This window comes from Dermochelys coriacea, chromosome 12, assembly GCF_009764565.3.
Source record: "Dermochelys coriacea isolate rDerCor1 chromosome 12, rDerCor1.pri.v4, whole genome shotgun sequence".
NCBI lineage: Eukaryota > Metazoa > Chordata > Testudines > Dermochelyidae > Dermochelys > Dermochelys coriacea.
This window is the reverse complement of record NC_050079.1, coordinates 43,306,330-43,322,952: the sequence shown is the minus strand read 5'-3', so window position 1 is coordinate 43,322,952 and position 16,623 is coordinate 43,306,330. Positions and strand designations below refer to the sequence as shown.

Genomic DNA, 16,623 nt, shown 5'->3' with positions numbered 1-16,623 from the left:
CCCGGGTGTGTGCAATGTACTCAGCCTACAAAGTGCCTTGCTACAGAAGTAACATAATGCGATGATAGATTAGTTAGTGTGCAACATGACTCCCCCAATTTAAGGTCTTATATTCTCATCACTGCTAGCGTTGGAAGGACAACGCTAAAACTCTACCGTTGTGCTACCACCCCACACCCTGCTAAGGAAGCCTTTCTTCCCTCACTGTTCCTCAGGAAAACAGCTTTTCCCTCACTCTCCAGTACTACAGCATCATTGTTCTCCATTCCCTTCTCATCCTCTCTGGCCAGCTGCTGCTTCTCCACTCCCAACGGTGCTGATGCCCTGCCATTTGCTAGGATGCACCCATTCTCTTTGTCCAAGTGCTCATGGTGTAGGTCACATATCCTCACTATACATAGACTCAGTCCTTTCCTCTTGGCACATTCTAAGTTAGCCTGAGCTCTACCCAGTGAGGAACTGGGTGGTCTGATGCACTGCAGGGGCTGCTCATCAGACACCTCTCTTCTCAGAACAGGAAGAAGGCAGCAAACTTCCAGGTACTTGAGTGGAAAAAACAAAACAAAAAAACCTTCTAAAGTCTAGATGTATAAGGTTGTCACTGCTTTCTCATGGTTTCCTCAAAAACTCTCACCTTCCCTTCCAAGATTCAAAACAAACCTACTTTTTCTTCTTGTGACCTCACACCTCAAAATTAAGTTGTGCGCATGTCCTGAAATCCATTGTGCTGTTTTAGCCACACACAAAAACATGGTAACACATAATAATTTGTTAATATTTTAAAAGCTCATTATGCCACATATGGTTAAAGCCAACACTTACAGTGCATATAAATATGGTAACTTTATATTCACAACTATATTAAAAGTATGAATTTATGCTTTCATATGAAAGCTGTCAATTACATGCTCATCAATTAAGGCAGCTTCATTCACATTCAGAAACTTTTCTTTGAAACCAGAAAGATTAGAAACTTGCTTCATTTTTAAATGAAAATTGAGACTCCTATGAAAATTTTTTGACCCTTTTCTCCCACACAGAAAACAGCTTCATAACCGAACGGGGCCTTTTCAACTCAAAACTGACTACCACTGCCACACACTCACGCCAAGCATAGCACCCACTCCCAGAATGCTAGTACTATGAGTTCAATGATATCCACAAACTGTAACACGTTTAGAGACAACGCCAAACCACTGAGTTCACTTTGGGATCAAAACAACTTCCCCATATCTGTACAGCAGAGTCAAAATTTAAAATCAGCCTTCCCAAATATCGTTAGCAATAATTACTTACTATTATTCTAGGTCTTTCTCAGGCAGACATCCACGTAGCATCTGGGTGCCATTATACCATTGAAAAGTACCTGGGTACTCCTTTATTTCCTGTAATCCCAAGGCCTGCAGCCACTCTAGGCTCAAACAGGACTCTCACAAGTGCTGGGTAAAAAATAAAGGGCATAAAGAGCCTTGATACCAGTCCTGCATTTTTAGAGCATTTCAAAGACTTTCTTATGGTTGGAACTGGAGATTGCCAGCTCCAGCCATGAACTCGCTCTCGCTGGATAGTGCCATCACTAGATCGACCTTCATAGCTCTTCAAGAAGTCGGACACAGATCCCTTACTGAAATCATGAGTTAGACACAATGCATTTCAAACATTGAGCAATCTCATTGACACACGCCACAATGCCTGCCATGTACAGAAACTTTAAATGTTATTCCCTGATACACACTGCATCTTCAAAGCCAGTCTGTCTCAAAGACACAGCTGGAAGGAGTAGACTCTTCTCATCCACGGTCTCAGAGTCATTCTGATTCAACCAAACAAACAAGGAAGCAAGAAAACAGCAAGCTTGCCCAAAACTGTCTCTCTTTTCCAACGAGTTGTGAAATCCTATGTATTAATCATGTGGTTTGTGGAGAAGTTAGAAGTGGGGGTGGGTGGACTGGGAGGGAGGGACAGAAAATAAAGGGTGGGGACAGACAGAGAGTAAAAGGGGTTTTTGCCTCTGATGGGTTAATGAGCATTTGGAAGTTTAATTTCTGCGGCTGCTGCCAGGAAGCACGTTGAGGAGAAAGCTCAGAGCTTCCCTGGTAGGGCAGCAAGCCAAGCCGCCTTCCCCACATCTCACAGGCTCACTTTTTTTAAATTATGGGAAACACTTTTAGACAGGCACTGGCACTTATAAATTATACAGCCCATTTGCATATTCCAGTCATGAGACATTATGCAAATGTGACATGATTTGCATAATGGATTCCTCTTGTCGCTTCACTTGCTTCATGCTTTTAAAAAACAAAATGAAATCAAATGAAAGCATAAAAAAGTGAAAGCAGCAAGTTCCCAGGATTGCCATGTCTCCTCCCATTTGCACTGTAATTTGCCCTCATTTGCAGCAGAGATTTGGGGTGAAGGAGAGAGATATCAAAAAACAAAGCTCTCACATTGTATATTTTGTTCTTAATTACAAGAAGCCAACTTTCCCCCTGGTTGAGATTCTTCACCACTAGCAACACATCTGAGCCAATTAGGGAGACAAAAAATACGGGGATACAGGACAAATGTATAAAAGGCAGCAATTCAAACTGCCTGCCCCATCGTTTCAGTGGGCTTGGGGTGGGGAGCCCTCTCCTTCATAACTACTTAATTAAATAAAGCAAACATGTTTTTTTTGGTTTATTATAATAAGCCATTTTTTTCCTACTAAAACTTCCGCAGCACTTTCATTTTTAAAAGGGGGCGGGTGATGGAGGAAGGGGAGGAGGAGTTGCTTTGATTACTTATAAGAAAATATAATGGTAACATATTGTAAAGGATGAGACCGTAGCTCGTCGGCTTCCATCAGCTGTACTTCAATAAACAGACAATGTTCCCTCAGCAGTGGCTAGTTTTGCTGAGGGCTTTTCTCTGCCCCCCTGCACCAGTGTGAAAGGCAGAATTGTGCCAAGCGGCTGGCGTCTGTACCCTGTGGGAAAAGTTAACTGTAATTCTTCAGCTTTTAAAATCAATTAACCCGTGTGTTAATTAACGTCAAGTCGATGGGGGGAGGAGGAGGAGGGGAGGGAGGGAGGGAGGAAAGAAGCTGCAAGGGCGGATGGCAGAAGAGTTGGCACAGTGCCATCCATTCAGTGGCAACGCCACAGTTTCGTGTGATAACAGCAGCGGGTATATGTTACAGGGGCCCTGTATGCGGGCCAGACAGTGCAGTAAAGCTAAGGGAGATTATCCAGACCCCCAGGAGCAGCAAGCAGCAACCGAAGGCGCAAATGCCAGGATTACAGACTAGGTTCTTCCACTACAAGCCTGTCCTCGGACACAGGGACTCAGCTACTTGGGATCTGGGGGACTCCCCCACCGACGAGGCACAAATCTGACTTTCAGCACTTTTCCCCCCCGTCCACGTCATTCTGCCGCAGTGGAACCAGCACAAGGGATGCTTTCACACCCTGGGAAACAAAGGCCGTCGTCTCCGCCATGACACCGCTGCGTTCCAAGCCGAGGCCGGCATCCTGGAGTCTTTAAAAATAAAGGGAACAACAAAAACAGCAAAAGAGAAACCACAACAAACCCCTTGTGCCCATCCTCCGTGCCAGGGGCAATCTGGGCATCTGTCGCAGCAGAAGGAGCTTGTGCGGGGCTTTTTTTTTTTTTTTTTTGCGCAAGCTGTTGGTTTGTTTGACATTCGGGTTCATTTATAAATTAACTAAAGAAAAAAACAAAACAATAAAACAAAAACCCCCAGCCCAATCAACAACAAACAAAAGGGAGTAGCCGACATCGAGAGAGAAATGCCACAGGAAGCTGCAAGAATGCAGGCTACAGCCGATGCCACTTGCCATTCGGAGAACCTCAGGGAAAGATGCCAATTCTGCAGCTCGGGAGAGACAGAGAAGGGAGCATAAAGGTCTCCAAACAGAATTCCGAAGGAAGCCTGGAATACAGCTCTTATAGGGCAGGAGCATAGATGCACACAGCCTCTGCTGGGAGGAGGGGGAATGTTTATCTAGATATAGCTAGAGATGCTTATCTGTGTATATATACAAACATACTCATATGCACACACTGCCTCAGACATTTTCAAGCACATATGTATGTATGGGAGGTATTTGTATGTTTATGTATACACACCTGTGTGTGTGTGTATTTATTTTTCTCTCTATATACACACACACACACACACACACACGTGTGTGTATATGAGACACACACCCACACACGAGTGTGCATGTGCATGTACATCCCATTTTTTGACCCAGGTATACACAGAAGACAAAATAAAAATCATACTCCAGCAGCAAGCAGGCAGGCAGAGATTTATCTACATTCACTGCTATCACCAGGGAGATGAATGGGGCCGATCTGAAGCCCTTTACAAGATCCACTATGGGAGTGAAGGAGGAGGAGGGATGCCACACAGACATGCACAAACTTGAGGACGGCGAGATTTGGAAGGTGCTACTTGTGAAGCCCGGGTGGCATACTGGAGGGGTGAGAAAGAGAAAATCCATACACACACTTTGTGGGGTTTGGGGTTTTGGAAGCGGGTTTCAGGGACAGCTGGCTACTTACGTTATCTGCGCTGCTGTGGCTCCTGAAAGGTGTTCTGTTGGCACCGGGCGCTGAGCCAGGGACGGGCGCTGGAATCAAAAAGGAGAGACAAAAATAAAGTCATACAATGGGAATATTGATGGCCTCTCTTGCGGATTTTACAAAACATACGAACTGTTTTCTTTTCCTTTTTTTTAAAAAAAAAATGTGGATTGGCGTGCGTCCCTTTTGAATGGAAAATACTAGCACGGGATTTACAGCCCAGCTACAGGGCTCAGGATTAACAGCGCTGGCATCTTTTGGGCATATTTTTCCTTTTAATGAATGAGCTTTCGCTGTTAATGAGGAATAATCGTTTGGCTAATGAGCTTTGAAACATTAAGAGAAAAGAGGTTTTTTCCCGTTAATCGCCCTGATGCGACCGCATGGGTGGATTACAAAAGACAGCACTAGGAGTGCAGTACAAAGGGGGAACGTCTCCTGGAGTGGGATAAACACAGAGATGGGTGATGCATCCCTGCATCTCTCCTTCCTTCGCTCTCTCTCTGCCAACTGCTATGGGTTTCCATAACTCTGCAATCAAAGTGGATGTTCAGGAAAGATTATTACAGTCAAACAGTGAAGCATCGGCTGTTAATGTCTCCAGTGTTTAATCATCATACAGTAGAATGGTTTTATGCATATTTCATTTGCATATCATTAAACCGCGTTAGCGTGGGACATTCAGAGCCAGGAGAGGTACAAAGTTGTGGGAGGAGGGAGAGAAAGGTCCCTCTGATGCCTATCTTCAAAAGCCGGGGACTCGTTCCATGAGCTGTCTTCTCTTTTACTAAAATCATGACGACTGGGGAACCTTTGATGTTGGATATAACCTTGGATTCTTCTAATTCCAGCAGAGTGGTGTATTAGAAAGAGGGAAATGGTGCTGCGCTAGACATTTAAAGGAATATAAACTCCAGTGGTACGGAAATAGGATCTCTTTGGGGAATGCCCTTGCAGAGCCAGCCACAGCTTTGACAAACACTACCACCCTACCTGGTTAATATTAATAAAGGATATACATAGTAAAAGTAAAACAATGAAGACAACATACACATTAACATGGGAATTATATTTCTCTCTCTCTCCCTCTCTTTTTTTTATTAAGATAAAGAGAGGGATGGAACCAGCGGTAATTTATACCCTAATTAGTGAACAGTTGCCTCTTTATGTTTGTTTTTTCTTTTTTTCTTTCTTGCTTTTTGGAGAGCAGTGTTGTCACTGGTGAAGTGATTAATCAATTATTTGGTAGCTAAGATCAATCTCCACTGGCACTGGCCAGGGAAGGAAGGTGGTGGTTGTGGGGAGAGAGGAATACAGTGGGCTCTTTGTAGATCTTAAACATGCACAACATATTAATTGGGGGTCTTTCTAAAGCTCCCTCAGTGGACTATTTCATTCCTGGTAAAACAGCAGCTGGTTAGCCACTGTAGGTGACTCTTTAAATATCACTTCTACTGGGGGCTTTTCTGTAATTGTTTGTTTTGTTTTATTTTTCCTCTGGAATGGAGAGGGTATGTGTGCAATGCTACCCTACTGCCCCCAGACTTTGAATGGTGCAGACAGACAATTTGGATTTCAAATCAATTACTTGTGCAGAATGCACACCTTCTTTTGGAAATGCAATGCTGTTTTATATTTAAATTCTCCCCCTTCCTCTTCCCCTTCCCCCATAATTCTTCTCCTCCAAAGCTTTGTCTCGGCTATGAATATTCAGATGAGCCACGATATGATTACACTGTACAATTACTCATGTATGTGGTGGTGGCGAAGGAAGCTGAGGAAAGAGAGCCGACATGCTCAGAGCTCATTCAGGGCTTTTTTTCTGTATTTTTCCCCATTTCTGTGGCGCTGTGGCACATGCAGATGTCGCTGTTGTTCTTTATAAAGCCCTAATGATATGCAAAAGCATAATGACCTCATTTGTGCGCAAAGCATCAGTGAAATATTAAAGGGGGGGAAAGAGAAAATCTTGACTGAAGGAATGTCCACATAAATTATTTTTATTTAAATGAGTGGGAAGGAGGAGGTGGCAAGTCAGAAGAAGTCATGTGGAATACATGCATAATATTAATACGCAGAAAGGTTATCACCAAGGAGAAGAGGCTCCTCAGCACAGCGCTTGGGACAAACAGGCTCATTAGGCAATGGCACAACCCACTGCATGATTTACTTATTTAGCTTTACCCTTATTTCAACTGCAGCACCAGGTACACATGCTGCCTGGAGCCTCTTTTAGGACTGGAAGCTGGTTGCCCAGATAATTCCCAATTTTAATTCAGAAATTGCATCAAGAATGTTTGGCAGGAGGGAGGGGAGAAGAGGAACCAGAGAAGGGCTGCTTCATACCACAAATCTGTAGCACTGGAGCAGTCCAATGAAACAGCCTCAAGGAGGGAGTGAAAACATAGCAGTGTGCAGCTGGTGCAGGGCTCCACCCAGGCTGGCCGCTGCTAATACCAGCCTCAAACATGTTCTTCAAGGACAGGAGCCCTGGGGCAACAGCAGACAGGTCTCTGCCCTACTGGCTTTGTCTCACTACCACTGAAAACCAAAAGCAGGGTCAAGTGTAGCTCCTTCCGGCTCAGGTAGCTGTGGAACAGGGGTATTCATTGCTGTCACTATCACAGGCTCTGCTGAAGAGCAGATAGAACTGTCATTGCACAGCGCAGGCCAAATCTTCTTGCCAGTTAAGCCCATGACTTCAGGGCATTTGTTCCTATATCAATTTCAGTTATTGCTCAATATTACAAGTGCAAAAAATAAAGGTATATATAGGATAGGGATTACTGGATATTTTGCAAGTATGTTTAGCTAGGAATATTCCTCTGGATCAGTTGGGTTGACCTACAGATGAGAACAAGAGGTTAATAAGAAGTATCAGGGGCATAAACAACTAATGGCAAACAGAAATGTGGTCATTTCAGCTGTGGTCGACTGTGCTTGATAGCTATATCAGAAAAACCCATGTCTAGCCACACACTGAGTGCAAACAGCTCCAGCCAAGACAACATCCTCAGCAGCACTCTGGCCCATTGGCACAGCTCAAGCTGCAGCCAGAGCTCATATTCAGAGAGAGAGGGGCTATTGGTCTCTTCCCTGCCTACAAAATGAGCAGGTGGTACTGTGAGACAAGAGCAGTTCAGGTGGGCTCTACCATGAAAAGAATTCCTCTCTCATCTCACACTGCAGACACAGATGAGGAGAGACCTAGTCGGTCGTTCAGGAAACTAAGGGCCAGATCTTCAGTTGGTGTATGCCAGCATAGTTTCATTAGCCGCAGTGCAATTATCCTCATACCAGCGGAGGATCAGACATAATTGTACGTTTGAAAGAGGTTCCATAGCGCTCTAATGAAGTGTTCTTAAGGCCACTGTAACTGGGGTATGAGGTCAAGCCAGGTATCCTCCAAGCAGAGAGCAGGTGCTGAGGTGATCCAGACAGAAGAAAAGCAAGATGGATAGGCTAGTGCTCTCTTCTCCTATAACTATTCCAAGGGAGACACTGTGGGATGGGTTGGTGCTGTGGCAAAGAGGAGAACTCCCAGATGCTGCTGCTTGTATGTACTCAGGCTCATGGACTCAGCTATCTTTCTTTGCTGCCACTTTCATCATGCATGAGAAATGGATGCATCAGCCAAACACACACACACACACACACACACACACACACAACCTACCTTCCTAGAAGCCGAAAAGGGTGAAGTGCAGAACCCCTATAAAGTCCACTGGAGCTCTATGATGCAGGTCTAATTTACCTGGTCTCTGCTCAGGTACTATGGTGATGGCAACGTGGTCTAGAGAACTGAGTAGAAAGGGATTGAGGTGAGGTCGTCCTAAATTCTAATCCTGGCTCAGTCTCACTCTATGTCCTAGCACAAGTCACTTCATCTCTCTATGCCTCAGCTTTCCTTCTGTAAAATGGGGAAGATATTTACCAACCTACCATCCAGGAGTGCTGTGAGGATTAGCTAATGGCTGTACCGTGCTATGAAGCACAGGAGCCCTGCCACACCTCAGTGCAGGCTATCACTATCCATTTCTGAGGCAGAATGGATCACAAGAGTACCAGCCTCTAGGCAAGGATCACCAAACCAAAAATAACTTCCCTGGATCCAGGTGAAAGCCCGTGAGTACACCCTGCACACAAGACATGCCAGAGCACAAGCCATTTTTGAAACACCCACTGCGGCCAGGAAAATATGGAATAATATAAATAAAGCAAAAATATAAAAACAAATGAAGAGAGAGATGACTAATAGGATGTGTGCATACCAGCATCTGGTCACTGTACTCAGGTGACCTGACCTCTGCCTGGCTTTTTCTTCTTTAGACTGTAAACTCTTTTACAGAGAGTAAAACAGTCTTTTACTGTTTGCCTGTGTTGGTGCAGAGATCAGCCTAATGGGTCCTTGATCCTGACCAGGGTCTATGAACACAACCACTAGAACCCATCATTGGTATGTATTTGGTTAAGAGAGCAGATACCTGAAAACAAATATGCTTCTTGGGTGTCAAATTCTCCTTCATGTGGAGAATTTGCCATCCAAAAGGCAGGGAGGCTGTGTCACTAAAAGGCAGGAGATGACATGCCAGCTGAGCCTGGCAGGGAAAAGGTTGTGTTGTGATGTGATAAAAGGGAACTCATTTGACAAATCAGTGAGAAAGGTCTTGCTAGGATCCTGGGATCTAAATGGGATCATGCTGGGTCACTATGAAATGAGTCACAGCAGGAGAATCTCAGAAGTCACTTCAAGGGAATCTTAGAGGGGAGGGGATTTGCCATCTCAACAGGGTGAAGAGTCATCATCATATCATGGTGAGATGTGCTGTGTTGAGTTGGAGATGTCATGTCACGTCACATCAGGGACATAACTTTTTCAGATGAAGGGATCACATAATGTGAAGGATAAATGGCTGGTACTAGGGGCTGGGGCTATCATTTCAGGGTAAAGGGGTCACATTCTATTCTATTCACATCAGACAGGGCAAGTGTAAGGCTGTGACATTACAGGGTACAATCTGGATCGAAGAACAGCTGCGTCCCCTCAGTTCTCCAACCTGGGGTGCCTTTTACACTGCTTTGCCGTGACAGCAACCACTCCTGGTCTGCTCACACACAGCCTCCAGCATGTAAGTTACTCCCAGTTACAGTATATCAGTGCTATAGCCAGCCACTCTTGAATTACACTTCAGAAAATTCCCAGCTCCATATCTGCCCCAGAATGTGCATCTTGTACCTCTCCTGGACAACAAAAGCTCACATACAGTCTGTTATTTTATTAATAGAAAATGATATGCACAAATCCTGTTATCCTAAATGGAGTTTCCCAATCACACTTCAGTCCAAACACACTGGCTTAAATAAATCAGTACAAATTTATTAACTACAGAAAGATAGATTTTAAGTGACTGCAAGTAATGAGGCATGAAAGTCAGAACTGGTTACAAGAAAATAAAAGTAAAATGCAACTAATGCCTAACTTAACAAGCTAAGTGAATTCAAAGCAAAGTCTCTCTCACCACCTGCTTCAGCAGTCTCACTGTCTGAAACTCTTTCAGTCAGGATCCCTTCCCCCAGTCCAATGCTGCTTCCAAGAATTGTGAATGCCGTGGTAGAAAGAAAGGGAGAGATAATTTGGAGCATCTGCTCTCATTTCTTATAGCTCTTTCTCTTCTTTGAGAATCATCTTCAGCTGAGATTCAGGGGATGGAAAGTCTGTGTGAACGGAAACCTTCAGCTGTTTCTTTGTCAAGATATAGATTTTCGCCCACATCTTCTTTAGTGCCAGAGAATGGCCACTTAACCAGGTGATGGTCCATTTCATGTGTTTGACACCTGGCTGAGTCGTCGGCTAATCTTTTGTCTCTGGGGAACTGGTTTGTGACTGCTCTTCAGGCTCGGAACATGTCTTAATAATATCATACAGTAGAATCTTATAACTTTACATATGATGTTGCCACACATATTTTACCAGACCAATAATGATCAGCAAATTATGAGTTTTTAAATGATACCTCACCAGGCATACTTTGTACAAAATGTATCATAGGCTTGTAAAAAGGGTGACTATAGGGATACAGACTGTCCCAAAGGCACTGTTGTGTCTGGGTTTAATGCACTGTGGTGTGTGGACATGTCAGTGCAGAGTAGAAGGGGCCATGTTGAGTGAATGGGAGGTTGTTTCACTAAGATTATATATGACACTTTTGAACAAGCCAGTTTCTTGTTCCAAATGCAGATAAGGCACTTGAGGTAGCTGAAGAGTTAGGTGGCCAGTGGATGGAGAAGGAACTCTAAGGAGAGGAGAAAGAATTAAGCTAAAAAAGCTAGGATACTGCACTCCCACTCCCTCCTTCCACTTCTTCAGCCTCCCAGGGAACATGGATTAGTGGTGTTTAAAAACATTCAGCATCTATACGTAACTAGTTCCTCTTTCCACAGAGGGAAGATAGCGCTTCAGGGAAAAGATTAGGTGACTACTGAGCCTTGGGAGAGGTGGCAAGTTGCAAGTCAAGGAAGGGTGGCCATGTAGTGAGGGACATGAGGGCTGAGCTAGGGGTTGGCAGGCCCAGGCTGTGGGGCTGGAGCAGTCATGGAATGATAGAGGCTATGGAGCCTCAAACTGGGATGCATGAGCAGGTTGTGCTAAGTCTGAGAGAGGTAGCTCTTTCAGAAGGGAATGGCTGCTAAATCCAAAGGGTTGCTTGAGGAGGTTGAAGAGGCAAGTGGTTGAGCCTAGGTTTGGATCTCTGTCCTAGCTGAACCTCTCTCAGGGCATTACACACACTTAAAAAAAAAATCTTCCCTGTATTTTATCTTCCCCAAAAAGTCTTGGGAGCCTATAGCAACGGAGAAATCTCACTGCTTTTGATACTTACTGTGGAATTCACTGGAGCTGGTGTTTTATCTTTTTTATGTAAACCAAAACCAAATCCATGCATTAGAACTCCTATCCACTCTTAGAACATCATTAGGGTTGTGACACAAACCTTCAACTGCAACAGTATGGAGGCCACCACTGCTGACTGTAAATGCTATTTTTACATGAATAGAGTTGAAATGTGATCAGAGGCTATCCCAGCATAATGTTTCTAATTACAAACAGGTGACCATTCTGAAGCAGCTCTCCCTACTACAGGGCAAGCATGGGACACTTGATTTAATGCTGCAGGAGCCATTGCTCTGCCTGTCATTTTACCAGGTTTCAGAGTAGCAGCCGTGTTAGTCTGTATTTGCAAAAAGAAAAGGAGTACCCGTGGCACCTTAGAGACTAACAAATTTATTAGAGCATAAGCTTTCGTGAGCTACAGCTCACTTCATCGGATGCATCGGAAAATGCATCCGATGAAGTGAGCTGTAGCTCACGAAAACTTATGCTCTAATAAATTTGTTAGTCTCTAAGGTGCCACGGGTACTCCTTTTCTTTTTGTCATTTTACCAAACACCCTAAAGAAATTGCTACTTAGAAAAAGGAAATTCAAACATTTATGAAACATATTGCTATTTAGAAAAAGAAAGAATTGTTTTGCAAATAGGAGAACTAATGAAAGGGGGAGAGAGAATGCATCAGTCATTTGATATTACATATAAGCAGTTTATTAAAGAATTAAATATTTATAGACTATAAAGCAAGCAGGGTGATGAGTCGCAAACAGCTTGCTGAGAAGTACATTATAAAACAATGAGTCTGCCAATGACTGATAACGTACGGAGAACACAAATGTTTTATAAAATCATGAAGCTAGCTATGAAACTCCAAAGCTGCAAAGTGAGACACTGCAATAGCAGCCAGCACTTCTACCACAGCATGTACATGCAGCCAATATGGAAGGGAAGAGATCTGAACAGAGATACGTCCCTTGTCCCAGAGATGTGTGCAGAGAGCTCATGGGCCTGGCTATGAATCAATGCCCTAGAGAAGTTTAATATTTTAACATTATTTTAAATGGAGATATGTTAATAGGGAGTTCAGGATTTTTGAGACCGTTCCAGGCAATTCCATTCCCAGTTGCTCCCACAATTTTCTTTTCCCTTTGTAATTAGCAGAGTGTTTGTGATTCAGACTGATATACCCATTCCAGCCCCCCCCCAAACAGAGGTGGAGACACTCTAAACAGCAGCTTCCCTGCTCCAAACACATTTATCTGAGTTGACCTTGAAGCCCAAATTGGGAGAAAAACACCTTTTCACATCCCAGGCCATAGGCATGTCATACAGAAGAATTAAAATCTCTAGAGGACACAGAGCTGGAGCAAATTGTTTCCAGCTCTCACTGACAAGGAATCCTCATAGTTTGCAGTAATCAGGAGGTGGTGTTAGCAGTGTGCTGTTTGTCTATGTGGAAATTCTAATTCACAGTATTTCACTCAGTGCTGGTGTTACCTACATGACACTGGGACAGCACAACTTTTTTATAATAACGAATGAAAGAAGCTCCAAATGGTTCATTATTTTTGTGAAGCCACATCAAGCCCTAGACATTTTAATTATTTTTGATGCTGGCAGAACTGAAATCTCTGTTTCAATGGTTTGCTACATTTGTGTCCACAGATGTCAATTCTGGTGGGATTTTCAAAAGCACCCAAGTCCCATTACCTTTCCATGGGATTGTGCTCCAGGGTCACTTAGGCCCTTGAGAATATCCCACCCATTATGAATTCTGTTTCCTTAAAGACAATCACCTTAACAGCTATTAGCCTCCTAAGCAATTAGGCCAAAGTTTATACTGCTAAACACAAAGAGGAGGGGATATAAGAATGTGGGAGACAGCAGACACTGCTGCCTCACTGTTACACCCACTGAAACCTTCTGAAGGACAATCTTTTAACTAGCACAGAGGCTAAGGGGTCAGAGAGAGTCTGTTCTAACCAGTCCCAAATTACATCAAGGCTGCACAGAGACAATGCCATCTAAGGTTGTCAGTTGCTTTCTCAGTACTCAGATAAGGCTGCAGCGGTGATTATTGATTTGATCATGATGGTTCCTTCTGGGCTTGCAATCTATGAATATTTCTATATAATATGACTAAAACAGAGACTTCTCCAATTAATAGGGAGCACTAGTCTTCTCTTCACAAACTGTATGAAAGCGGATTCATCAGAGAAGGTATACAAGCCTAAATTTCAGTTTAATATCAGTCCCCCTGTTCTTAGCCAGGAATTTCTCTCAAGAGGGTAAGAATCCTCAGTCTTTTGGGGTTGGAGTGGGAGGCAGAGGAGGTGAAAAGTGCAGCCTTGTCACAGTCAGATCATTAGTTTCCACATGGTGATGTCAAGGCCCCCCTACTCCACAGGGGCAGAGGACACATTTTGATGGTCCATCCTCAGATATGAACAAAGTCAGTTAGACTCAGAAGTCACTGTAGAGAATACTGTACAGCCTCAGGAGAGCGCTATCACTGATCTGCTGGAGCACTCTGAACAGCGTTTGTCCTCGTTATCGATAGAGACTCTTACAAAAGGCATTGTCATCTGCATCACTGTCACAAGTCACCACGATTTGCAATAGATTCTAACAAAGAAAAAGAATGAAGACTGGAGTAGTCCACTAGACTAGGTGGACTTCCTTTCCCCCTGTGTTTATCCCCTCCCTCAACCTCTTCCTGCCCCCACTTCTGACTTCTTTCAATATAAGCATACCCTGGTCTCTTATCCTCAAGAAAATCATCCCTCAACCCCATCTGCTTTCCCAACTATCATTCCACCTCTCTCCTTCCCTTCAGCTCTAAAATCACTGACAATGCAGTTTACAACCAATGCCCCCTCCTCCAGCTGTCTTGGATCCCTTGTTTCCAGTCTATTGAGGCTTCCATCACTAGAGTCTCTAATGACCTATTCCTGGGCTGTCCTCATCCTCTGCAGCTTTCAGGGCTGTTGGTCATCCTCTCCTTTTTGACATCTCATCCTCACTGGCCTTTCAAGATACCCTCGGCTGGTTTTCCTTCAACCCTCCTGACCATTCTTCCAGCATCTTTCAGTAGAAACTCCTCCCCTCACTTTCTCTTTGTGGGGTTCCCCAGGGCTTTCTTTAGGGCCCTTTTCTCTTCTCACTTTACATCCTGTTTCTAGGCATCTCAACAATGCACAAGTCTTCACTGACCTGTCCCCTTCCATTCAGCTGTGCATCTTAGCTTGTTTTTCCAAACACCTCCTCTTGTGCGTCTTGTTGTCATCTTAAAATGAACACTGTCAAAACCGAATTACTTATCTTTCCTCCTATTCATATCACCACCAACAGACCATCCACACTATCACTCATGCCTGCAACCTGGGGCTGATTTGTGACTTTTCTCCTCACCTTGCCCTGCACATCCAAGCCATTTCCAAATACTGCTGCTTCTTCCTCTTTAACAGCTCCAAGATTTCCTTATCTCTCTATTTCTCTGCCCTGACTGGATTACTGCAACATCCAGCACTCTCAAATGCACGTATCACCCCTGTCTAGCCCATACAAAATCCTGATACTAAGCTCATCTTTCCTACTTGTTGGTCTGATCATGTCACTTCCCATTTTGAATCCTCCCCAGAGGCTTCCCTTCTGATATATTATCAAATGTAAGCCCCTTACCACCACATGCAAAGCTCTGTCCCTTCCCACTTATCTCCCTTCATCAAACTTTGTGTTGCCTCGATTCCCCTCTTCCTGCCAATACACCAACCTCATCTGCCTGCCTGTCAGATTCTCAGAGTCACCTCTGTGTCTTGTTCTCTGCAGTCTCCAACTCCAAGGCATGGTGCAGCCTCTCTATCCTCATCCTCAAGGCCTTCCCCTACCCTGTCCACACTGATGTCCCTCTTAAAGACCCACTTCCACTGCACTGCCTTGAATGAATCACATTGACTTGTATATACAATTTACTTCCATTACTTCCTGTCCCTGCCCTTTCCCAATCTTCATCTCCTTGTTTGTCCTTAGAATGTGAGCACCTTAGAGCAGGACCCATTCTCCATAAGCATTTGGAAAGTGCCTTGCTCATAGTGGGTGCTACCAGAAATAAATAATAATTAAAAAAAATACATAATAATAGACTAGACAAGGGCACCAGTGTGGAAAATCATGCCCCCAGCTCAGCCAATCATGCCATTAAGAGTTTGCAATGTCTTATGCTGTGGTTGAGTTGGAGGCAAAAGTCCCAACCAGCAGATCTCTTCTGGGAGGTGGTTGCTTCCTCTGAGAAACAGAGGCAAGTTTTAGCCAGGAGTAGTTTGCTGTCTACTTCTCAAGAGAGATTGATTTGATTGGGACTGGAACAGCTGCTTTACTGATGGCAATTCCACACTGAGGGAAAACCCCAAATGTTTACAGTGGCTCTCTAAGAGCTTTTCTCCTCTGTAGTCACACTTGTGAGTTACGTGCTCTGGCACCATTGACTTGGGAAGCCTTATGGAAACAGTGCCCATGGGGGCTGCATGAACACCTCCTTTTGGCAATGAACATGGTTACAAGACGCCAAGTAGCCTCCCATCCTCCACCACTCCTTTCGTTAAATCCCAGCGCTCCTAAGAAAATACGACTCTGAGAAAGAGAGGCAGGCAGGCTGATAGTGGAACTATGCAGAGGCAATTCTCTTAAAGAGTCAGAGTTACTGATAACTAAATTTTCTTGTTGAAGTGGCTTCTGCATATTCCCACTTGTTAGCAATATAACCTTTAGGAAGATGAGCAAGGAATCCCAACTAAACAAGAACTGCAGAACTCCCTCCAAAAGCCAGCATCAGATCTAGATGCCAAGTCAAAAGAGTAGTAGTGCATAAAGGATTGTGCAGAACTCCATGTAGCAGCCCTGCAGATCTCTATGATGGTCAATATTAGCGAGGTGGACCATCAATTTCACTTTAGATTTGGTAGAATAAACTCTATGATCCTAACATATTGACAGCCTACCTTACATATAAACATGTCTTAGTGCTAAGCCTAATCCACACTGACAGGCACTGAGTGGAAATGGCATTCCCTTTCTAGCCTAACGGTTAGCAAAGCTTTGAAAACTTCCTAAATCACTTCGTCCTATCTGAATAATAACACAATGCCC

General features: G+C 44.0%; 1 protein-coding gene across 1 annotated transcript in view; it reads right to left on the bottom strand.

The window, feature by feature from the left end:
* Positions 1-16,623, bottom strand: part of PMFBP1 (polyamine modulated factor 1 binding protein 1) — a 371,385-nt gene that overhangs the window by 186,872 nt on the left and 167,890 nt on the right. Inside the window, 1 exon segment of the mRNA XM_043494730.1 lies at positions 4,573-4,640. Coding sequence (XP_043350665.1) covers positions 4,573-4,640 — 68 coding nt within the window.